This window comes from Doryrhamphus excisus, linkage group LG1, assembly GCF_037039965.1.
Source record: "Doryrhamphus excisus strain RoL-2023G ecotype Guam linkage group LG1, RoL_Dexc_Guam_v1.1, whole genome shotgun sequence".
Lineage (NCBI taxonomy): Eukaryota > Metazoa > Chordata > Actinopteri > Syngnathiformes > Syngnathidae > Doryrhamphus > Doryrhamphus excisus.
The window spans coordinates 1,611,660-1,638,125 of NC_136357.1; the positions used below are offsets into that span (position 1 = coordinate 1,611,660).

General features: G+C 38.6%; 1 protein-coding gene across 1 annotated transcript; it reads left to right on the forward strand.

The window, feature by feature from the left end:
- Window positions 1-1,607: 1,607 nt before the first annotated feature.
- On the forward strand, window positions 1,608-26,375 carry sntb2 (syntrophin, beta 2). Its single transcript, XM_058076362.2, has 7 exons — window positions 1,608-2,526; window positions 15,924-16,140; window positions 17,564-17,774; window positions 19,070-19,212; window positions 20,965-21,161; window positions 21,257-21,447; window positions 22,666-26,375. The coding sequence occupies exons 1-7, from the start codon at window positions 1,860-1,862 to the stop codon at window positions 22,756-22,758; spliced, it is 1,719 nt and encodes a 572-aa protein (XP_057932345.2). The 5' UTR covers window positions 1,608-1,859; the 3' UTR covers window positions 22,759-26,375.
- The last annotated feature ends 91 nt before the right edge of the window (window positions 26,376-26,466 follow it).

Genomic DNA, 26,466 nt, shown 5'->3' on the forward strand with positions numbered 1-26,466 from the left:
CCGACTAAGTCATTACCTCAAACACTAACCCCCAATCCTAGCCCCTAACCGTAACCCTAACTCACTTAACCCGACTAAGTCATTACCTCAAACCTGACCCCATACCTAGATCCCAGCCCCTAACCGTAACCCTAACCCACTTAACCTGACTAACCCCTAAGCCATTATCTCAAACCTAACCCCCATACCGAGATCCTAGCCCCTAACCGTAACCCTAACTAACTTAACCCGACTAAGTCATTACCTCAAACCTAACCCCCATACCAAGATCCTAACCCTAACTCGCTTAACCTGACTAACCCCTAAGCCATTACCTCAAACCTAACCCCCAACCCTAGATCCTAGCCCCGAACCGTAACCCTAACCTCGAACCCCTTATCCTGAACCATAACCACAACCCACTTAACCTTAACCCCTAACCATAATCCTACCAACCTTAACCTGACTAACCCCTAAGACATTACCTCAAACCTAACCATGCTAACCCCCTAGTCCTAGATCCTAACCCCTAAACGCAACGCTACCCTGACTAATCCCGACTGTTCCACTCCGGCTGGGGAACCACCAGGTCTAACCAAAAGGTGGAAGATGTCCCAAGACTCCACCAGAGCAGCTCGTTAGGAATTTATTTTAGACAAAGAAGAAAAGGTCCATCTGCTCAAAGTCCAAGGTGTGGCAGGTTGGGAGGAGAGAGAGAGATGGGAGGTGCTCTTCCTGTTCCTGGCGTCACCCTCAGGCTCTTATGGAGAACTAGGATGACTAACATTAACCTGACCTGACACCCCCCCCCCCCCCCCCACACAACTAAACCTGATTCCCAGCCGGAATGAACGGGACAACTAAAGGATGAAAGGGATGGATGGTCATGATGTGGAAACAAAAGCAGAGGAACCACAACTTTGTCAACTTCCATGCTAATGAAACATTAACTGCAATAAAGTAACAATACACGTAGCATCTGTGCGTGCTCATGCCGGGTTTTGCACCATCATCACCGCACAAATCAATTCATACGTCGTCATAAACGTTCCAGGACAAAAATAACACGAATCAAATGCTGCTGTTGCACCAAAATATTGCTATTTTTACTGCTACTGTTTTTGCTACTTTTGCTAATTTGCTGCTACTGCTATTGTTTTTTTTTAAAAGCCTTTGATTCTCACTGTTTTGTGAGCAACACCTACAGTCAATAGACATTCTAGTTCCTGTTGAAAGGGGTTTTTGTCTTCTGGCACCATTTAAGACCATTTTAGACCAGGACCATAGCTTGTCAATATTGTTAGCATTTTAGCATAAAAACGCCATGGTTGCATAACGGTTCACATAGAGGGGTCTCAAAAAGCAGCTCAGTTTGTATAGATAAATATCAGGAGCCCACATATTCAATTATTTCTTTAATAAAACAAGATTAAAATATTTATGGGGCGTGGACAATATTTTAGGGAGGATTCAATCTCCCTAAAATCGGCGTAATATAATAACACGACTGACTTTTGCTAGAACTCGAAACGGAAGTAGACCGAGGACCCACTGTAAAAAATGTGCCTTTACTTTGAAAGGCTGTGGCGGATGTGGAATGGTTGAGTTGAGTCCAACTTTAAGGTGGAAGCGGAATAGCTTTAGTTGCAAAACTTAACAATAAGCGATAGTGCTAAGCTATCGGAGCGACTTGTCTTGTCCCCCCCCCCCTCTTCTCGATGGAGGTAACCGCCTCTCCTTACCGTGTCTGAGTGGGTGTGTCGATGCGGCCCAGTGGGACTCGAGCTAGCGGCGGCTGGTATGCGTTGTGAAAAGAGGGAAAAGTTGATGAGGAGTTTAGTGTGAAAGCGGCCGCCTCGGTGCTGGCTTACCGAGCAGGGATGGCAGTTTGGACCCGAGCGGACAAACACGGCGAACTGGACCTTCTACTCCGCGACCGCTGGATCCGAGTGGCCGCGGAACTCACACGAGAAACGCTGACTTTAACCGCCGAAGCCGAGACCCCCGGGCAGGGGGGTCACCACCGGGACCACAGCGGCTCTCCAGCGGGCCAGAGAAATGGGATGTCGAACGGAAACGAACCAGGAGCGAATCTAGAACAGTTCCAGAACCACGGTGGAAGGGGGCACTGCGGCAGCCCGGGTCGCGTGGGTGTCTACGGCCAAACCAGCCCGGGGAAGCTCCCGAATAACGGCGCAAACTCTGATTTTGGAAGTCCCGGATCCAGCTACGGCAGTCCCGGGTCGAGTTTTGGTTCCAGACAAGTCGAAGCCCCCGCGAGTGCGGACGTCTGCACGGAGGCTGTGCGGAAGGTCCGAGTTGTCAAACAAGAGTCCGGCGGGCTGGGAATCAGCATCAAAGGGGGACGTGAGAACCGAATGCCCATCCTCATCTCCAAGATCTTTCCGGGGCTCTCCGCCGACCAGAGTCGCGCTCTCAGGGTCGGCGACGCCATCCTGTCGGTGAACGGGAACGATCTCCGGGAGGCGACTCACGACCTGGCGGTGCAGGCGCTCAAGAAGGCCGGAAAAGAGGTGACGCTGGAGGGTAAGTTGGCCACGTTAGCGCGGGGATTTGGGCCGAGATTAGTTGTCTTCCCGCATGTTTGCTTTCGGGACGTGGAGGAAGTCATTTTATGCAACGCTTTAAACACGAACCTTACAAAAGTAAACACAAGACTATCTTGATGTTATATCATGTATGAAAATATGAACTTTGTAGCGCAGTAAATTAGTGGTCTCCAAATTGTGTCTCGGGGCCGTTTGTAGCCTGTAGTTCTTTATTGACCAGCAAATACTTTAAAAACACAAATACCCAAAATGTTAGGGATTTTGGGGTAATAATAAAATGAACTAGAACAGGTGAGCTTCACTTTCATTTTCATCCCCAACTGTTGCATGTTTCACTACCTTTTACAAGGAGCTGAACAGCAAAATTCAGGTGACTTCATTTTCCACTTTAAAGGGGAACTGCACTTTATTTTTAAATTTTGCCCATCATTCAAAATCCTTATGTGAAACATAAACACATTTCTTTCCATTTTCTGTGCATTATAACACAAAAAAACAAGTTAATATGAGCAGGTTTACAATGCACATCATTGGGACACACCTATTTCCATTATGAAACCCTCTAAAAAAAGACCTCTAACGACATTACATGGTTTGATATCCATGATGTGATCATGCATTAACATGTACACTGATGATAACATGTAGTATTTGCAGTATATTGCTGTATTTTGATGATTTAAAACACTACCCAAGCTTTTCTTTGCACATTGATACACATAATTATGCTAGTTCCATCAACAACAACAACAGCAGGGACAACACTTACAATGTCCACTCTCATTGGGATGGCTGTGTCTTCCAGCACATAACGTGTGCTCCAGTCCTCGGGTAAAGAAATGCAAAAAAATGACAAACAAGCATCTTATTGAGTCTTTGTAGCAAAATTGAGAGCTCGGTATCCACTCTTCCGTCTGAATGACGCTGAGACGAGCGGTCAGCGAGATGTTGTGTTAGCATCAATGCTTTAAATCAGGGGTCTCAAACTCAATTTAACTCGCAAACTAGAGAGCTAGCAACCTAAACGGTAGCCTCCAAGTTATTTCTTTTAAACTTAAATAGCCAAAAACGTATCACTTCCACACGGAGAGGGAGGATAACTATTAACAGTTATTTAACCTTTAACATGAACATTAATCAAACGTAATAATTTTTTCTGGGTACATGATACCATACAGCATCCATATCAAACTTGCGCGGGCCGCACTAACATTAATTTTTCATATCAAGGCAGGGGCCTCAAACTAGTGTCCTGTGGGCCACATTTGGCCCGCGGGCCGTGTGTTTGAGACCCCTGCTTTAAATCATCAAAATATGTCAGGATACTGCAACTATTCCATGTTATCATCAGTGTGCGTGGTAATGCATGATCACGGCATCGATATCAGAGGGCTTCATAGTCAAAATGGGTGTATCCTAATGACGTTCATTGTTAGATAGCTCATATTAACTTGTGTTATAATGCACAAAGAAGGGAAAGAAATATGTGTTCATGTTTCACATAAGGATTGTCAATAATGGGCAAAATTCCCCAAAAAGTGCACTTCCCCTTTAAGCTCAGTGGCCACCGAGTGATAGGTACAGGTGTCATTTTGGTAGGAGCGTGGCACCAAATTCTGGGGCCCCCCATCATACATCGGACGAGTCTTATTTTGGCATCCTGTCCCAACCTTCGCCAGTGCGTAATAAAAACAAAAGTGGTGCTGACTGAAGAAAAGGTACTGATCATGGTTGGGCCGAGTAGATTCCTGTGGGGATGAGGTTAGATCCGAAGCTGCGCTGATGTCACGGATCAATGATTGGGAAAGTGGAAAAGTGAAGTAAAAGGCAAGAGTGCTTGGGGTACGGAAAAAGTAGAGGCCAGGAACCGCTAAATGTTGCCTTTAACAATGGAAGAATACTGAAGAGTTCATTCATGCCTGAAACCTTCCTACTCCTTTTTTGTAAGGGAAAACAACACAAGTACCCCCCCCCATCTCCCTTTAAACACCCCCTTGGACTTACTGTTTTATGATGAATTGTGGTGGTTTTAATAAGAGACCCCAAATTGTCCATAGGTATGAATGTGAGTGTGAATGGTTGTTTGTCTATATGTGCCCTGTGATTGGCTGGCCACCAATAGTGGATAGTCAGCTGGGATAGGCTCCAGCATACCCGTGACCCTAAATGAGGATGATGATGATGTGTAACATGACATATCTCCTGCGGGGGAAGGAACAAATATGTGTTGTATAACATCGTTTTTCATGATCTGGAAAAAAATCTGATACCAATATCATATTTTGATACTGATATCCGATAATTATCCATACCGACATTTCATTACGACTTAAACCAAAAATTTTAATTTAAGCAAAAATTACGCTCTATGGTATTAAAATTACATGTTTTATTGTAATGTTATGAGGTTGTCATAAAATTCGGACTTTTTCATGTCAGAGTATAACTTTTAATATTTTTCAATATTTTGACTTTATTCTTGTAAAATTTGTATTTTTTTCAGTTTTTTTTTTTAATTTTCAACTATTTCAACTTTCTTCTTTTACATTTTTTTTTACAACTTTTCCCTGTCCTAATTTTTCAAAAAATCCCAGTTTTATTCTTCATCGTTTTTGGTTTCTCATAATATTATGACTTATAACTTTTTATATTTTTTAATATTTTGACTTTATTCTTGTAAAAAAAATTATTTATTTTTTTTAATTTTCAACTATTTCAACTTTTTTCTTTTACATTTTTTTTACTACTTTTCCCCGACCTAATTTTTCAAAAATTCCCAGTTTTATGACTTATGACTTATAAGTTTTTATATTTTTTAATATTTTGACTTTATTCTTGTAAAAAAAATGTTCCCAGTTTTTTATTTATTTATTTTTTAACTATGTCAACTTTCTTCTTTTACATTTTTTACAGCTTTTCCCCGACCTAATTTTTCAAAAATCCCAGTTTTATTCTTCATTAATTGTTTTTGGTTTCTCATAATATTATGACTTATAACTTTTTACATTTTTTAATATTTTGACTTTATTCTTGTAAAAAAAAAAATTCCCAGTTTTTAAATTTTCATTAATTGTTTTTGGTTTCTCATAATATTATGACTTAAAATAACTTTCTATTCTACTAAATTAATTCTTGCAAAATTACATTTTTAATTTGATTGGAATGTTATTTTTTTTTTTTTAAACTTTATTTTTGAAAAATACTGCTGATGTTTCATTTTTTTTTCACAATATTTTGCCGTATTTATTGTTTGGTGATGAATTGTGTGATTATGTGGTTTCTTATGACCAACCTACCAGGAGTGTTGTCCTTCGTCATTTTAAGACTAGATTATGATTTAGTGCCGGGCCCGAGCCTACCTGTAGCAATTATGAATCGTGTATGATTTCTTGTTCAATATCTCCAAGGTGAAGCCCTGAGGCTGTGCTGCCGGAGCAGTCCGGTCCGGAGCGTTGTGTTCGGAGGAATGTGTCAGCTGTCTGTCACTGTTTGTCGCTTTGACAGGCAGGCAGGCATGCCGTGTTGTTTGAGGGCGGGCCTCGTGTCCCGTGGCCCTATCCCTGCAGGCCTCGCTGTTCCGAAAGAGGAACCGCGCTGGGTTTGAAGAAGGCCTGAGTTGCCATGTACACAACACACTTGCCCCCCCCTCAGATATTCTCACAATTAGCTTAGGTGCCCTACATTCCTGACCTCTGAGGGCGTCCGTGTATTTAGGGCAAGGGTCAGCACAGGTGGCTCACGCGTTAGTTGAGTCTCCCTGCTGCGCTACGCTAGCGACGTGCCGGAAAAGGGAAGACTCATCCGAGGAAGGATGGAGGGATGGAGATGTTTTCTTCAAAGCATCAGGCTGGCCCGGGTAGGAGCAGCACATAATTAAGGCCTTGACGTTCCTGGTTGTCATGGGTAACGCCTACGTTTGGAGTAGATGCGGGGACGTTCTATTGTTTATATTTGTACATCTAGATCTCAGCTTTGGGATATAGGTATAAAAAAAATAGAGTACTTCTTTATTGTTATTGTAACAATTACAGCAAAATTAAAACTTCATTCCCCCCCCCCCCCCCCATTTTGGCTGTTCATTTACATTTTGCTAATAATTCAACCTTCTGTGTACATTTTTTTCTTGAAAATCGTGACCCGGAATATTTGGACTATTCCCACATGAGAACTTTTTCCTCAACTTAATTTTTCCGAAATTAACAGATTTTGTTATGTTTGTTTCTCATAATATTACGTTTTTTCTGTAATTTCAGCTTTTTTCTGTAATTTTCTGTAAATTTTCAGCTCTAATTTACTATTTTTTTCCACAATGTTTTTTTGTCATAATAGGACTTTATTCCTGTAAAATTGTGCCTTTTTTAAGCATTAGAATACGCCTTTTTTAACCTAATATTTTGACTTTATTCTTATAAATTTATAGCTGTTTTTTTCCATTTAAAAATGTGAAATTATAATTTTTAATTATTTATATAAATTATTTTTCTTATTGTACATTTTCTTCTTGTAATTATGGCTTTACTCCTAGAATATTATTATAACTTTTTTCAACAAGCATTTAAAAAAAATTGCACCTTTTTTTATGTTTTTTTTTTACGATAGTCCAACTTTATTTATGTTCCTTAATATTTAAATTTGATGCTGCTAAAATAATTCCATTATTCTCGTAAAAGGAAATGTTCTTGTTATGGTTGTTTGTCAGCTAAAAACAGATGTCAACATTTGCTGTTTCTCCGGTACGCAGGAGTTCCTTGCTTTTCGGACAAAAGCCCACCCATCCAGTAGCAACCCCCCCCCCCACCCCGATATCGTCACCAGGCTGTCGGAACGGGAAAGGGTTAAATAAGAATATAATAAAGGTCCTCCTGGGTCCATATCATGGTTTTTATCTGGAATACTAGAAGAGTTTTAAGTTTTGAAGTTTGTCTTTTGAGGTTAATGCGGTAAAAGCGTTCCCGTTCCATCCCAACAACTCCAGCAAGATGTCTGATTGGTTGGCGTCACGGAGGAAACAATGGTGTCTTTGTGTCAAAGGGATGAACAATCAGCACCATGACCATAGAAGCTACCACACGGTCGTGTTTTTTTTTTTTGGGGGGGGGGGGGGGGGGGGGGGGGGGGGGGACCGTATAAGCTCTTAGGGATAATCCAACTGAAGATGTTGACCAAGTTTGACAAATTAGATATTTGATACAAATTGGACCAATCCCTGTGAAATCCCATCTTCTCCGCACACTTTGGACGATTGACGTCATTTTTCAGCAGTGGAATTTGTCCCTTAGCAACACGTGTCCATATGCTAAGAAGTTCCATGTATATATTTCTAGAAAGCACTTTATTATTTTATTTCTTCAAATATTTAAACTTTACTCTTATATAATCTTCGGATATTTTCTCTTGGTGGTATTATGACTTTATTCCAGCATATTAATTATAACAACTTAAAAAAAATCTTTAATATTTCAACTGCTATGCTGTTAAAATGAGAGGATTTTTTAGTTTGTTTTATTTTTTTTTTGTCATTAGAATCTGACTTAATTTTTTTAACATTTTGACTTTGTTGTAGTAAAATTACAGCTGCTGTTTTTTGTTTTTTTGTTTAGATATTTTGTTAATTTTTTCTGTCTGTAAAAAAACACTGTCTGAAAAAGCACTTTATTATTTTATTTTTTAAATATTTCAACTTTTCTCTTATATAATCTCCGGATATTTTCTTCTAGTGGTACTATGACTTTATTCCAGCATAATAATTAACTTTTCTGTCTCATAATATAACAACTTAAAAAAATAATTGTTTTCTTTAATATTTCCACCACTATGCTGCTAAAATGAGAGGATTTTTTAGTTTGTTTAATTTTTTTTCATCATTAGAATCTGACTATCTTTACATTTTGACTTTATTGTAGTAAAATTACAGCTGCTGTCTTTTTAGATATTTTGTTATTTTTTTTGTCTGTTATTATTATTATTATTATTATTATATTTTTTTCTTCTCACAATTGTCTTTATTCCTATAACATTTTGATTTTTGTAAAATTGCGTTTTTTCTCTTAAATTTTTTTACCGTATTCTTGTAAATGACAGCCTTTTTTCTATGTCTAGATACATTTTCCATTTTCTTGTAAATTTATTTTATTATTATCATTTTCTTCTTGTCATTTTTTTCTCATAATTATGACTTTGTTCTTGTAACTTTATAACTTTATAACTTTTTGGCAACCTAATTTTCTCAAAAATGACTGTTCTTCAATGTTTTATTTTTTCAGAATATTATGACTTTTTTTCTTTAATATTTTAAGTTTACGCTACAAAAATGCAGATTTTTTTTTTGTCGTCATTACAACTTTTTCTAGTTGGATTACAACTTGTTTGCCTCATTATGACTTTATTCTTGTAAAATTACTTCCAAATGTAGCTGCTTTATTTTATTATACCATTACATAATGTACTGCAGGCCATATACAGTATGTTTTTTTTTTTTTAAAGAATCAGCCTCAAAACATTGCAACTTTTAAAAACGTTGCAGAGCATTCAGACATTTGAGGCCGCAACAGTACCCCCTAGCCTGATGCAGAAGGCCCTTGTGTCTAATTGAGTGGAGGCAAACGATGCAAGAGGTGCCTTTTGTGGGAGTAATTGGAGGAATAAAAAACGCCGCATACCAGACACACGGAGACAAAGCTAAAATGGGGACAGCGGCTCTTCTCTTTTGTTCATCAGCCAATCACAGCTGACCAACCGGCCTTTCAATGAGCTCTGAGGGATCCGCGAGACGGATGGCGGCGCCGTCATCCTTGACAACATCCTGACACGCACACACACACACGGTGATGTCAGGCATCGTGTCTTTGGAGTAACATCATTCTATGATCCAGATCGTTATTGACGCATCTCGGCAACATTAGAGTAGTGTTCTACACTGGCCACTAGGTGTCAGTAATGTTCCATTGATGAGACAATAGCAACCAGGAAGTACGCTGTCAATGATTTTTTCTTATTATGTCTACTCTATCGGGTAATAGGAGTGTAAAGGTGACTCTGTTACTTCATGTCTAGATGGCTCTAATGCATGCATTCATGTAGTATTGTACACTGGCCACTAGGTGTCAGTAATGTTCCATTGACGAGACAATAGCAACCAGGAAGTACGCTGTCAATGCTAACTTGTGAGTCTTATTTTCTTTTATTATGTCTACTCTATCGGGTAATAGGAGTGTAAAGGTGACTCTAATGCATGCATTCATGTAGTATTATACACTGGCCACTAGGTGTCAGTAATATTCCATTGATGAGACAATAGCAACCAGGAAGTACGCTGTCAATGATTTTTTCTTATTATGGCTACTCTATCGGGTAATAGGAGTGTAAAGGTGACTCTGTTACTTCATGTCTAGATGGCTCTAATGCGTGCATTCATGTAGTATTCTACACTGGCCACTAGGTGTCAGTAATGTTCCACTGATGAGACAATAACAACCAGGAAGTACGCTGTCAATGCTAACTTGTGAGTCTTATTTTCTTTTATTATGTCTACTCTATCGGATAATAGGAGTGTAAGGGTGACTCTAATGCATGCATTCATGTAGTATTCTACACTGGCCACTAGGTGTCAGTAATATTCCATTGACGAGACAATAGCAACCAGGAAGTACGCTGTCAATGCTAACGTGTGAGTCTTATTTTCTCTTATTATGTCTACTCTATCGGGTAATAGGAGTGTAAAGGTGACTCTGTTACTTCATGTCTAGATGACCCTAATGCGTGCATTCATGTAGTATTGTACACTGGTCACTAGGTGTCAGTACTGTAGTATTGGGTGAGACACACAAGCACCAGACCTGATGGGCGGAACAGCAGCCATTTATTGCAGCTTTGAATGATCTCACAACAGCCACCGTTATCCCTGACACTGGCTACTGTTGTGGTAAAACCCCCGACCTCACTTCCTGTCCGACGCCCATTCAGCTCCCCTGGCACCGGAACACATTTACAGCAACACACATGAAAACGAGTCTTATTTACTCTTTACTCTTACTAGTCTACTACAGTATTTTTTTGTAATAGTAGTGTAAAGGTGACTATAGGGGTGTTACTTCATGTCTTGAGGTCTCTAATAATGTTAAAAAGTGTATTTGGAAGCTCATACACAGGTTTTCTATGCCCCAACTACGAGGATGTTCCGTTTATACACAGTAGAAGACCTACTTTGCAGAAATTGACTTGCGATGAGGTTTACTATATTGAGTAGTAGGAGTGTAAATGTGACTATAGGGGTGTTAGTTTATGCCTAGAGCGCTCTATTGACATTAAAACTTGTATTTAGAAGGTCGCAAGCAAGTTTTCTATGTCTTATTGTCTCATATTATGTCTGCTATATCGAGTAATAGGTGTGTAAAAGTGACTATAGGGGTGTTAGTGTATGTCTAGAGGGCTCTAATAACGTTAAAACTAGTATTTAGAAAAGTCGCAAACAAGTTTTCTATGTCTTATATATCTTATTGTCTCTTATGATGTCTACTATATTGGATAATTGGTGTGTAAAGGTGACTATAGGGGTGTTATGTAATGTCTAGAGGGCTCTAATAATGGTAAAAATCTTAAGAAGGCCATGGACAGATTTTCTATGTCTTTTATGTCTTATTATCTCTTATGATGTCTGCTATATTGAGTAATAGGAGTGTAAATGTGACTATAGGGGTGTTAGTTTATGTCTAGAGCGCTCTAATGATGTTAAAACTTGTATTTAGAAGGTCGCAAACAAGTTTTCTATATTTTATTGGCTCATATTATGTCTGCTATATCGGGTAATAGGTGTGTAAAGGTGACTATAGGGGTGTTAGTTTATGCCTAGAGTGCTCTAATGACATTTCTCTGATCTAACTACCAAAATATGACATTTACGAACAAGGAATCTTATCACGGTCGGGTCAAGTTAAGGAAAATTGTTAATTTCACATCTAGAAAGTTGTTTTTTTTATTTTTCAAATGACACCTGTTTAAAGTACCACAGTTTTACTGCCCCACAAGAGCAAATCCATGCCCGCCCCTGCTGCCAACATGAGAAGTAGACATTTGTAATCTTTGACCGGGCAGATTGACCAATGTGATTAAAAAAAAAAAAAAATCCATAATCTGCTTGAGCCTTTGAATAAATTGACACACATATTCAATTATACACTGATAACTTGGTTTTTGGGGTCATTGCATGTTCTAGAGGAATGTCGTAGATAATAATCTGGTGATTTTACACACGGACAACAAGACTCCTCCAAAGCGCTCTTAAGAGTTTTTCCAGCAGGGCCATACAGTGAAAAATGAAAGGATGCATCATCTCAACTTTGTCATGTACTGTGGATGTAAAAGCCTATTATTATTATTATTATTATTATTATTATTATTATTATTATTATCATTGGCTCTTTTTTCCAATTTTTGCTGTTTTTTTTGGTACAAGCAGTTGATGTTAAATACTAAATACAAGGATGAAGAGTCTTGAACCAGTCATGATGTGCTATATATATCACTATATTGACACTTACTATGGTACCCATTATGGCATTGGATGCTCATATCACCGAGTACTTCGGTATGTGACAAAAATAAAATAAAAAATAAAAAAAATGTATTAGGAAAGCAGGAAGTGAACAAATGTAACCGTTACTGATTGTAAAAATACCAGATGGAGGGGTAGGATTTAATAAGCTTTGCTTCTTCCTACCGTTACCATTTCTACCTCTTATCCGTACGAGGGTTGCAGGGGTGCTGGAGCCTATCCCAGCTGTCTTCTGAAGAGAGGCGGGGTCCACCCTGGACTGGTGGCCAGCCAATCACAGGGCACATATAGACAAACAACCATTCACACTCACATTCATACCTATGGACAATTTGGAGTGGCTAATTAACCTAGCATGTTTTTGGAATGTGGGAGGAAACCGGAGTACCCGGAGAAAACCCACGAACCAGCTTTGTGAATAGCATAACCAAAATTGTGCCGAGTCAGAACCCCCCCCCCCCGTCAAGTTATCCAACTCTGTCCATCATCCGTTGTGGTTTCTCGTCTTGGCTTTGGGGTAGACGGTGAAGCAGATGTTGGGGCCTCTGGGGGCGGGTGTGGGGGTTGGCTTTTCTTTTAACGTTGGAACGTTGGGACACGGACAGCTTTAACCAAACAGACGGCCATATTGTCTGGGAAAAAAACTTTTAGCGATTTATTTGTGGCCGTGGTTTGTGGAATTGCGGCCTTGGCCGATTTCAAAATTGAATCTGCTGTTAAAAAAGTCTTGCAGAAATGGAACACGCTGTCATGGGGAGGATTTGTTGTCAATGTTTCATCATTCACAGCCCCCCCCTCCCCATTTTCAACAACACGTCCGGCCTTCAAAATAAGTGTCATAAAAATGGCTGACATTAATGCAGAGAATGGAATTGCATCGGTGACTATGTCTTCCTTAACCACCAGCATGCAAATGTTTTATTGTTTTTTTGCCTAAATGAAGTATTTTCAATCATAAAAATGGTTAGATGGACTAAAATATGTCTTATTGTTTCTTATGATGTCTACTATATTGGGTAATAGGACTGTAAATGTGACTATAGGGGTGTTAGTTTATGTCTAGAGGGCTCTAATAACATCAGAAGTTGTATTTAGAAGGTCGCAAACAAGTTTTCTATGTCTTATTGTCTCATTATGTCTACTATATTGGGTAATAGTAGTGTAAATGTGACTATAGGGGTGTTAGTTTATGTCTAGAGGGCTCTAATAACGTTAAGTTATATTTAGAAGGTCGCAAACAAGTTGTCTATGTCTTGTATATTTTATTATCTCTTATGATGTCTACTATATTGGGTAATAGGAGTGCAAAGGTGACTATAGGGGTGTTAGTTTATGTCTAGAGGGCTCTAATAATGTTAAGTTATATTTAGAAGGTCGCAAACAAGTTGTCTGTCTTGTATATCTTATTATCTCTTATGATGTCTACTATATTGGGTAATAGGAGTGCAAAGGTGACTATAGGGGTGTTAGTTTATGTCTACAGGGCTCTAATAACGTTATAAGTTATATTTAGAAGGCCGCAAACAAGTTGTTTATGTCTTATATATCTTATTATCTCTTATGATGTCTACTATATTGAGTAGCAGCAGTGTAAATGTGACTATAGGGGTGTTAGTTTATGTCTACAGGGCTCTAATAACGTTAAAACCTGTATTTAGATTGAGAGGGCTCTAATAACGGCAAAAAGCTTATTAAGAAGGCCATAGACAGATTTTCTACGTCTTTTATGTCTTATTATCTATTATGTCTACTATATTGAGTAGTAGGAGTATAAATGTGACTATAGGGGTGTTAGTTTATGTCTAGACCGCTCCAATGACGTTAACTTGTATTTAGAAGGTCGTAAACAAGTTTTCTATGTCTTATTGTCTCATATTATGTCTGCTATATCGGGTAATAGGTGTGTAAAGGTGACTATAGGGGTGTTAGTGTATGTCTAGAGGGCTCTAATAATGTTAAAACTAGTATTTAGAAAAGAAACAAACAAAGTTTTCTATGTCTTATATATCTTATTGTCTCTTATGATGTCTACTATATTGGGTAATAGGTGTGTAAAGGTGACTATAGGGGTGCTATGTAATGTCTAGAGGGCTCTAATAACGGTAAAAAGCTTATTAAGAAGGCCATAGACAGATCTTCTCTGATCTAACTACCAAAATATGACATTTACGAACAAGGAATCCTCCTTTGTTGAAATTTGCACGGACGGCTCTGGAACCAGTTAACCGCTATAAAGGAATCGGACACCGGTCGTGGGTGTTTCCCACTGTGTCCATGTTTGCCGGGAAACACAGAGTGAAAAAAAATAACATAACGGTACGAAGAGAAACGGCAGAAAGGGTCCGTCTGTCATGTGACACAAAGAGATACACAACTCATGCATTCACAAATGGTAACTGGCTTCCTCCAAAATGTTTTTTATGTAGAAATGGTAAATATGTGTGCTATGGTATATAATGTACATATTATTAGTAATACCAAAACTGTCTTTCTATGCTGTGTGTGTGCGAATACACGCACACACACACAGGCCTCGGTACGATCTTAATATCTCGTCCTGATTCAAGAATGACCTCATCCCTCAAGAGCCCGGTCTCGGGTTTCAGACCAGCACACAAACCTAGTTGTCTCACACTTAGAGGCGCACCATTTTGTCTGCACTTTTACACCTTCCCCTCTTTCCGGCTTCTTTATAGTGCTAGTTTCCTTTTCTCACCGGGGTTCCACACGTTCTAAATGCACCTCTGCAACACATGGAGATATCCTGTAGTTATATAGTTAGATATATTTCAAGAAAAAAATGCATTCATCCTGTCATATAGGTGAACAAAAATAATATTCGGAAAATATATTCAGTTATCCAATTTTGCTGTTATTTTGTTTTCATTTTCCAAATATTTAACATTTCTTCTTAAATATGTTTTGTACATTTTCTGCTGGAAATATTAGGACTTTATTCCCATAATTTGACTTTATTCTTGTAATGCTATTACTTTTTCCCGGGGAAGTTTTCCAAAAATTAAACATTTATTTTATTTTATTTTTCATAAACCATGCTACTAAAATGATATTATTTTTCCTCATAAATATTCATATTCTGAGTTTGTTCTATTTTTTTAATACAAATATTTCAGCTTTATTCTCAGAATATTTTTCTTGTAGTTATGACTTTATTTCCATATTTTGACCTTATTTTTTCCTGTAGTTATGACTTTATTTCCATATTTTGACCTTATTTTTTCCTGTAGTTATGACTTTATTTCCATATTTTGACCTTATTTTTTCCTGTAGTTATGACTTTATTTCCATATTTTGACCTTATTTTTTCCTGTAGTTATGACTTTATTTCCATATTTTGACCTTATTTTTTCCTGTAGTTATGACTTTATTTCCATATTTTGACCTTATTCACTCGCCATTCTAACCTTTTCCACAACCTACTGCAATTTTTGGCGAATTAAAACTTTATTTAAAATTTAGTTTTAACTTAAAATAAATATCTTTTTTTTTCTTTAATGTTTCAACTTTTTGCGACTAAAATGACATTTTTTCATTTTTTTTATTGTAAAATAACTTGTTCTCATTCGATTTTAGCTCTTTTTTTTGCTGTTTTTAGTGCCGTACACGCTACGTGTACACGCTACGTGTACACGCTACGTGTACATGGTACGTGTACTACACGCTACGTGTACATGCTACGTGTACACGCTACGTGTACATGCTACGTGTACATGCTACGTGTACTACACGCTACGTGTCCGTGTCCAAATGCTCCCATCCAGTCCTCATGTGCATGTCGTGTGGTATGGTCCTGCCCCCCACAGTGAAATACATCCGTGAGGTTTCTCCGCTGTTCAAAAAGCCCTCCCTGGTGGCGGACCTGCCGTGGGACGGCGCCCGGCCACAGTCCCCCAGCTACAGCGGCAGCGAAGACTCCGGTTCTCCGAAACACAGCAGTTCCTCCTCCAAAGACAGGAAGGTCATCAGCCTGAAGATGTGCTTCATCAGCAGGAACCTGACCATGCCAGACCTGGAGAACAGGTTTGACGTTCATGTCCTACGTTCTACCTTCTTTGGCTGCTGCTGGCTGGCGTCATCATTTGGGAATAACAAACATTTTTATAACTCTTAATACGCATAACTTTTAATACAAATGACGGCTTATACCACTGGTGTCCAAAATATGGTCCGGGGGCCATTTGAGGCTGACGGCTGTTTTTTTTACTTGCTGTGGCACATTTAAAAAATTATAGTTGAACATGAAAACCAAAAAAAACCCACAGCTGCTTTTGCTAAATTAGCAAGAAGAAGTCTTCATTGTACCAGAATAACATGCTAATGTTATGAGGAAAAATAACGTCATTTTAGAAGCATGATTTTGAAATATTAAAGAAACGCCGTTAATTTTTTAAAATGTTTTTATTAAAATTATATTTTTTGGAAAATTAGCTTGTTATCATGTTACGAGGATAAAGTCATTTTAGAAGCATAATTTTGAAATATTAAAGAAAATCCGTCATTATTTTTTTTATTAAAGTTATAATTTTTGGAAAATTAGCTTATCATGTTACGAGAATAAAGTCATTTTAGAAACATAATTTTGAAAATATTAGAAAAGCCGTAATTAATTTTTTTATTAAAGTTATAATTTTTGGAAAATTAGCTTGTTATCATGCATAATTTTGAAATATTAAAGAAAAGCTGTTAATTAATTTAAAAAAAAATTAAAGTTATAATTTTTGGAAAATTAGCTTGTTATCATGCATAATTTTGAAATATTAAAGAAAAGCTGTTAATTAATTAAAAAAAAAAATTAAAGTTATAATTTTTGGAAAATTAGCTTGTTATCATGTTACGACAATAAAGTCATTTTAGAAGCATAATTTTGAAATATTGAGAAAAGCCGTCATTTTTAAAAATGTTTTTATTAAAGTTCTAATTTTTAAAAATTAGCTTGTTATCATGTTATGAAAATAAAGTCATTTTAGAAGCATAATTTTGAAATATTAAAGAAAAGCCATTAATTTATTTTTTTTGTATTAAAGTTATAATTTTTGGAAAATTGCTTGTTATCATGTTACGACAATAAAGTCATAATTACGTGAAGGAAATGTACGTCAAGAAAGTTAATAATAATAATAAAATATTTAATACAATTAACACAAAAAATAATATTTGGAAAATGAAAAAAAACGAGAATGAAATGAAAATATTCAGAGAAAAACTTGATAAAAGTTAGATTATTATGGGAATAAAGTCATAATATTACAAGAAGAAAATAAATTACATAAGAAGAAAGTTCCTTCAAATACTTTCATTTTTCACTTTGGACACCCAATTAACAGCATGTGGCTAATTGCCAATCGACGTTTTTCCGCTTTCACTTTCCTTCCTCTCTGAAAAGTCTTCCTGAAATCTGGCGAGGGACCCGAAACGCAGACGAGTGACCGTTTCCGTTTTTCAGATTATTGGAGCTGTATTCGCCAGACGGTCAGCACACGGTCGTGCTTCGCTGTAAAGATTGCCCCACGGCCAACTCCTGGTTCACCGCCATCCACACCAACATCGCTGCCCTGCTGCCACAGACCCTGACCCACATCAACGCCTACCTGGGGGTCTCGGCCTCAAACGCCACACAGCCTCACCTCAAGCACATCGGGTGGCTGGCTGAGCAGGTATTCTTCAATCACGCACTTCATGCTTCCTACAATGCACTCGTGACTTTGTCGTGTTAGCTCACAGCGTACGAAATCCATCCTGGTGGATGCTGGTCTTGCTGGGGTCCGCCAGTCAAACTACAAATCACAGGAAAATCATCACACAGCAACTTAACACTCAAAAGTTATAATTAAAAAATATACATCCATTCATTCATTTTCTACCGCTTATCCTCACGAGGGTCGCGGGGGGTGCTGGAGCCTATCCCAGCTGTCTTCGGGACTGGACTGGTGGCCAGCCAATCACAGGGCACATATAGACAAACAACCATTCACACTCACATTCATACCTATGGACAATTTGGAGTGGCTAATTAACCTAGCAGGTTTTTGGAATGGGCGGCACGGCGGTCTAGTGGTTAGTGCGCAGACCTCACAGCTAGGAGACCAGGGTTCAATTCCACCTCTGTGTGGAGTTTGCATGTTTCCTCCCACATTCCAAAAACATGCTAGGTTAATTAGCCACTCCAAATTGTCCATAGGTATGAATGTGAGTGTGAATGGTTGTTTGTCTATATGTGCCCTGTGATTGGCTGGCCACCAGTCCAGGGTGTACCCCGCCTCTCGCCCGAAGACAGCTGGGATAGGCTCCAGCACCCCCGCGACCCTTGTGAGGATAAGCGGTAGAAAATGAATGAATGAATGTTTTTGGAATGTGGGAGGAAACCGGAGAAAACCCGGGGAGAACATGCAAACTCGGTGGAATTGAACTCGGGTCTCCTAGCTGTGAGGCCTGCATGCTAACCACTCGTCCGCCGTGCAGCCAAGAAATATACAAGATTGGTAAATTCATAATAAAACAAAATGTATATAGAAATATTTTACATATTTACTTTAAGTGTCTTTTTAATGGATTTTTCCAGGCTTTCGCGGGACACGTAAAATTATATGGCAGGCTGAACTCCTAGATTAAGCTTTGTGAACACACTCACTCGACATGTGCACAAAGTGTAAAACTGAAACGGTACTGAGGTGTAGAAGCACACACAGGACGAAAAGAAAGACCACTTCCACACAGGAGAGAGGGAAACACTTCCTCGGCAAGGTGTCGCTGGAAGATCTGGATGCAGAGATGGAAGTTTCTGTCGATTTACACCACTTCCTGTGGAGTCCACCGACCCACCACGGTCGCTAACCTGCGCGTGGAGCCAACCCCTGCGTGACTCCTCCACCACACCACCGCTGATTAGGAAACACGCAGCCCTAACTTGTGTTCCAGTGCAGAGTAACGACGCGGCGCTAATTGTCCTCAGGTCCACTTGGAAGGGGGGCGGCAGCAGTACAGGCCGGTGGTCCTGGCGCTCACAGAAAAGGACATTTTGCTGTTCGAGTCCGTGCCGTGGAATCGAGAGTCCTGGTCCATGCCGCTGCTCACGCACCCGCTGCTCGCCACAAGGTACGAACGACAACGCGCTAACCCAAACGTGCACCGTACAGGCTTGGAGCACACCATTTCCTGTTATGGGTATGACTCCTTTTGAGGAAGTACAGGACACCTCTGCTTTCGGATCAACATTTGCAACTCTCCATCTCGCCTTGATGAGCATCGTTTGCTAGTGACAAAGGAAGCTAACTAGCTAAATAAGGAGCGGCCAAACCTTTTCTCCCCTGAGGGCCATATAGTGAAAAATTTATATATTTAATGGATAATATTTTCTAAAACAGGGGTCTCAAACTCAATTTACTTGGGGGCCACATTTACTTGGTTTTCCAAAAAAAAAAAAAACGCATTTATTAAAAACAGAAAAAATTTCTACAATAAAAGCTCTGATAAAACATTCACTGTTCTCAAATATCTTAATTTTTATTTTTCTACACAAAATAAGATGAAAAAATAAATAAACAAATCAAGAATAAAGAAAATCAATCAGTAATAAATAAATATAATAATAATAATAAAAACTTAAGAAACCACATATAGTTGGTGGGTAGACAAATGATTTTTTTCAGATTAAAATGAACAAAGCATTATTAGAGCCCTGTAGACATGACAAAACACGACTATAGTCACATTTATACTCTTTTTATTTACAACATATTGCGCAACTGCAGGGTCTTGAGACACATGCTAACTCGCAAACTAGAGAGCTAGCGACCTAAACGGTAGCCTTCGAGTTATTTCCTTTAAACTTAAATAGCCAAAAACTTACCACTTCCACACGGATAGGGAGGATAACTATTAACAGTTATTTAACCTTTAACATGAACATGAATCAAACGTAATCATTTTTTCTGGGTACATGATACCATACAGCATCCATATCAAACATTAAACTTTCTTATCAAGGCGGGGGCCTCAAACTAGTGTCCTGCGGGCCACATTTGGCCCGCGGGCCGCGTGTTTGAGACCCCTGTTCTAAAGCAACATTTGTGGATATGTTAAGAGGTTATATATATTTGAAGGAAAAACTTCATCTCTGCTTTTGTGATTTATATGAAAAAGCCTATTATTAATATCAACTTCACTCTTTTTTTTATTAATATTATTTTGGCTATGTTTGTTTTTTTATTTTCCAAATATTTCTACTAATCTTTCCACATATCCACCCTGTAATATTGTGACTTTATTCCCATAATATGCTGACACTGTCCCCAACCTAATTATCCAACAATTATGACTTTATTTTATTGTTTGTTTTTCATATTATGACTTTTTTGTGACTTTTTTTTCTCATTAGAATTACTTTTTTTACGTTATTTAAAAAAATACAGCTGTTTTTTTCATTTCTGCCCCTTTTTTAAAAAAAACTTTTTGTGATTTTCTGATAATATTATGACCTTTTTCCCTCTACTTAATTTTCAAAAAATGACAACTTTATTTAGTTTGTTTTTCATAATATTTTGACTTTGAAAAATATTTTTTCTTTAAAGGTGAACCTATCGTGCTCATTTTTCGACCCGTTATATTGAGTTGTGTGCAGCTACACATGATAAACAGCCCAGAGAACTTTCTAGATCTTCCAGAATCTGCACTCATTCCAGCTGTATTTCCTTGGGTTTGTTTTAATTTCTTCCACCCATATCGAAACCACTTGGGTGGGTTTCGGACCCTTCATACTCGGTCCCGAGTGTGTGAGCCTTGACATTATGTCCGACATAATCAGACATCTTAAAAAAAGCCACGTCTGTTTTGTTTATTTCTATCCAGATTGGTCCATTCCGGCAGCGCCCGCGGGTCTCCTTCCCAGGGTTCAGACCTGGTGTTTGCCACCCGGACCGGCACGGGGCGGGGCATCGAATCTCACATTTTCCGGGTGGAGACTCACTGGGATCTGTCGTCATGGACCAGAGCCCTGGTGCAAGGTGCTCACGCCGCCGCCGAACTCATCAAAGAAGTCTCCATCGGTGAGTGTGGAAGCGTTTATATCGCGGCGGGGGGTGAGGGGGGGGGGGGGTAGTGACACTGGAGCCTCCATGATTGGCCTCGCTTTTCCACTCAGGCTGCACGCTGAACAGACAAGACGTTCGACTGACGCTGCACTACGAGAAGGGATTCACGGTGACCAGAGAGTCGGCCGACGCAGCCGGCGGAGCGGCGCTGTTCCGGTACCCGTATGAAAAACTCAAAATGTCTGCCGACGACGGAATACGCAATCTTTACCTTGACTTTGGAGGCCCTGAGGGAGAAATGGTAAGATATGATGCAGGTTTATTTAATTCCACGTAATATTAGTTTTTTTTTTTATTTTTAATAGATGTCTGCACCTTCTTCACCAAAACAAATTCCTAGTATGTGTTTGATCGTACTTGGCAATAAACCATTTCTGATTATGATTCTGAAAATAACAACATCTTTGACGAATAAAGTGGAAAAACTAAGGAAATCATTTTTTTTTTAAGTCGCACAGTGGACAAGTGGTTAGCACGCAGGCCTCACAGCTAGGAGACCCGAGTTCAATGTTCTCCCCGTGCATGCGTGGGTTTTCTTCCGGGTACTCCGGTTTCCTCCCACATTCCAAAAACATGCTAGGTTAATTAGCCACTCCAAATTGTCCATAGGTATGAATGTGAGTGTGAATGGTTGTTTGTCTATATGTGCCCTGTGATTGGCTGGCCACCAGTCCAGGGTGTACCCCGCCTCTCGCCCAAAGAAGACAGCTGGGATAGGCTCCAGCACCCCTCACGACCCTCGTGAGGATAAGCGGTAGAAAATGAATGAATGAATGAATAAATTAAAAATAGCCTTTCAATTACTCAAGGCTGCACGGTGGACAAGTGGTTAACACGCAGGCCTCACAACTAGGAGATCCAAGTTCAATTCCACCCTCGACCATCTTTTTCTCCGAGTACTCCGGTTTCCTCCCACATTCCAAAAACATGCTAGGTTAATTAGCCACTCCAAATTGTCCATAGGTATGAATGTGAGTGTGAATGGTTGTTTGTCTATATGTGCCCTGTGATTGGCTGGCCACCAGTCCAGGGTGTACCCAGACAGCTGGGATAGGCTCCAGCACCACTGCAACCCTCCATCTGGTACTTTTACAATCAGTAACTGTTAAATTTGTTCACTTCCTGCTTTCATAATATAGTTTAAATTTTTTTTTTTTTGTCCCGTACCGAAGTACTCGGTGATATGAGTATCAATATCCAATGCCATAATGGGTACCATAGAGCGTGTCAATATAGTGATATATATAGCACATCATGACTGGTTCAAGACTCTTCATCCAGAAATTGAATAAATGAATGAATAATTTTATGAAAAAAATTCAAAAAATAAATAAAGTTGTAATTTTTTGAAAATGAGATTGTATTAGAAAAAGCACTACGGCAACAAAGTCGTCATTACTAGAAGAAAATTGACATTGAAACAGACGACCTTCTTCATGTGTTGTCTTTTTCTTCCCAGGTGTTTGACCTCCACTCGGGTCCCAAGCCAGTTGTGTTTGTCCTCCACTCTTTCCTCTCGGCCAAGCTCACCCGCATGGGCCTGCTCACATGAAGAAGAACGCCGGGATGTCTTCGCCGAGCACGTTTGACCCCCCAAAACCGAGGCATCCTCTACATTGATTGTTTGCAAAATGTGCCTTTACTCGGATGGTCTCCTTTGCTTCCCACGCTTGCTTTATCGCGACGTTGCCGCTCAAAGTTCTCAGGTCATTTTTAAAAAAAAGCTTTCAACATTCCATTGGAGGATCTGGCTTCAAAATGAGGACAGGAAGGAGTACTTTAGACAATCAATAAGCAACGGGAACCCGAGTTATGTTCCTTGAAATCCTACACAGCGTCGGGCGGTTCCAAATGCGTTACCGTTGTTGCGCGACAATCCCAGCCTTTACCACCTTCTCTCCCTGTTCACGGTGAATTGCAACCACTCCGGTTAGCCCCTCCCCCTTTCCGCTATGCAGCCAAAAGTGGTGACTGTTAAAAATGACAATGTTACTGACGCCGCTATTGTGTTACAGTAACGTCATCTAATGACGTTTCAGACGTTACAACTAGCGCTGATGTTAACAATCGTTTACTGAGTCGCTTCATCGTTTTTTTCCAGTCATCCGGTAATGGGTCGGGCTCCAGACCGGGGGTGTCCAAACTTTGTCCAGCGAGGGCCACACAGTAAAAAAGGAAAGGATGCCATGAAATTATAAACATGTAAATATGTTTAATATGAGAAAAAAAGCCTAATATTAGTATCACTCGTAATATTTTAGGTTTATTCTTGTAAAATCACAACTTTTTTTTTCCTTAGTATTTTGCCTTTTTTCTTGGAAAATATATTCTCATAATATTTGGACTTTATTCCCAACTTTGTTTTGTTTCTCACAATATTACATCTTTAATACGATATATTTTAAAAAACATTTTAGCTACTACAGTTATATATATTTTTTCTCATAATATTACAGGTTTATCCCCATAAAATTGTGACATTTTTCTTGTAAGAATATTACTTTTTTTCTGATAATATTTTAACTTTATTCTTGTAAAATTATAGCTGTTTTTTTCTGGTAGTGTTTTTAAATTTCCCGACGATTCCAACTTTCTTTTTGAAAGTTTTATTCATGTAATAATATGACTATTTCCATAATATTATAACTTTTTACCCGAACGTCATTTTTTTAAAAATGACAACTTTACTTATTTAAAAAACCTCTACTATTAAAATGATTTTTTCTCATAATGTGAATTCATTCCCATAAAATTGCAGCTGTTTTTTTCATTTTTGCCGTTTTTTCCCCCCAACTATTTCAACTTTTTTGTAAATTTTCTCCATGTAATTATGACTTTATTCAAATAATATTTTGACTGTATTCTCATAACATCCTTTTCCTGCAACCTCATTTTTTTTTTAAATTGTTTAGGTTGTGTCTCATATTGTTACGGCTTTGAAACATCATTTTTCATTAATATTTCAGCTTTATGCTAAAATGACACAATTTTTCCCCTCATAATATTACATAATTCCTATAGAATTATCAAAATATTTGTGCAGTTTTTCCTTTTTTTTTTGCTGTTTTTTTTTCTTTCTTGTTAAATTATATTTTTAGAATGTGCCGCAGGCCGCACATTGGACACCCCCGCCCCAGACGAGCCAAATCCATATGAAGCGAACATAAGAGTTAGTGGAGTGGTTGTCAACATATCAAAGGACAATATTCACTCCTCAGAGGCTGAAATCTCGTCTTTCACTGAAAAATACTCGACTCGGAGCCGCACAAGTTGAAGGTGTTACGGACCCAAGTATTTTTTTTTTTACGTTTTTTGTAGGTTTTGAAATATATATTCATTAATAAACCGTGTATTTTGTGGTTGAATACAGCCTATTGTTAGTAAAATAAAAAAAAAAATGTAAAGCACATGTAAACAAAACTTAAGCATTATAACATTGGGTGAGACACACAAGCACCAGAATTGATGGTCGAAACAACAGGCTTTTATTGCGGGCACGATAATCTTACTGTTGCAGTTGTAAGCCACAACAAGCTAAAACGCCGCTCTGAACTCCCGATGTCACTTCCTGTACACCCCCCCCCCCAGTACCGAAACAAATTTACAGCAACACACACGAGCACAAGTCTTATTTATGTCTTCTTTTCTCTTTTTATGTCTTCTATATTGGGTCATAGGAGTGTACATTTGACTATAGGGCTGTTATTTCATGTCTAGAGGGCTCTAATGTTAAAAAAGCACAAAAGTTTTCTATGCTCTAATTACCAGAATATTCCATTTAGTGACTGTTTTTTTTTTTTTTTTTTTAATTTCCCCAACACTGCTGCTAGTGCACTGCAATGTAGGCACTTATGCACTTAGAAGTAAGTGCGCCAGTCGGACCGCAGCCTAAGTGTAAGTTTAGGACCAATCAGCAATTAGTCGCCAAAACGGCGACCCCGTAAAAGTTTTTGGCTCAATGGCGGCCATGTTTGTCAACCAGTCTTGCTGGTATTTGACACACGTGTGCTTTGCTCGTGCACTAAAGGTGCGTACCAAAAATTTTTTGAGTACAAATATTTTTGTACTGTTGTCTCTTTTGCGACTTTTGAGTGCCTGCGTTGAAATGTAGCCTCCGTATTTAGCTGTATCATTTGCATTGCAGTCATTTTGCTAAGTGCTTGGTGCTCTTAACCCTTCATGGCTCTTTTTATGCGTGAATGTACAATATAAGCAATATTACTCATTTCTTAAAAAAAACAAACAAAAAAAAAAACCACTGACCTGTCCTGTCTATGCAAAGCTATGCTTCCCAGGGCTGGAGCAGCTGAACCAAAGGTTATCAGTAGACTGAATGTGTACTATGCAGTGTATTTTTTTACACTTTAGTGAGCAGTATGCAATGTACATGCAACTTAATCACACATGTAAATATCAACCAATAAAACAATGTGACTGTTCTTTTCTCTTTGCTTAGTTGCACTTATTTTATGGCAATTTACAAGTACATAGTATAACAGCTACATGAGAAATAAGTGATCTACTTCATGGGATCATGGAATTAAAAAAAATTATAATAAAAAAACATTCTGGCTTGGTTCCATAAAATCAGCTTAATGCTGACCTACTTAAGCATTGTTTGTTTCTTCAATTTCTTGTTAATTTCAACTGAAAAGTACCTTTGTTAGCTAGTACAATGCGATCGCTATTGACGTGTTTTTTTCTTACCTTATATTGGTTGTCTTGTCTTTGGTGCGTCAGTGAAAAGCAACAATAGCGACATCTGGTGGAAGAGTGAAGTCAAAGCAAGCTTGGATATGTGCTTATTATAGACACTAAATTGGCGCAAAAAAAAACAATCGAAGCAATGACAGCCAACCAATCCGTTTCGAACCGTCATTACGCACTATGACGTCACGCTGCAACATAGTCACGTGACATCACGTGATTTTTACAAGCGCCGAAGCTGTGTAATTCAGAAGGTCTGACACAAATTTCGAGGAGTCTTCAGGTTCCCTTTACCATCTCTGTTCATCAAATACATGTATAAATATGTCTAGCTCAAAATGAGCATCTAAATGTACGGCTATTATTGTTTCTGTATACTTGTTCGTTAGCTCATACGTTAGCTCTTACGTTCATTAGCTCTGACCTAAGGATGTTCAATAAAACCCAATTTGATCATCACTTCTGGGCTTTATTTAACCGGAGACACTACAGTAAAACTATGTTTGCAAATGCCGTTAATGGTCTGTTTTGGTTTGTGTTTTTTTCTGTTATT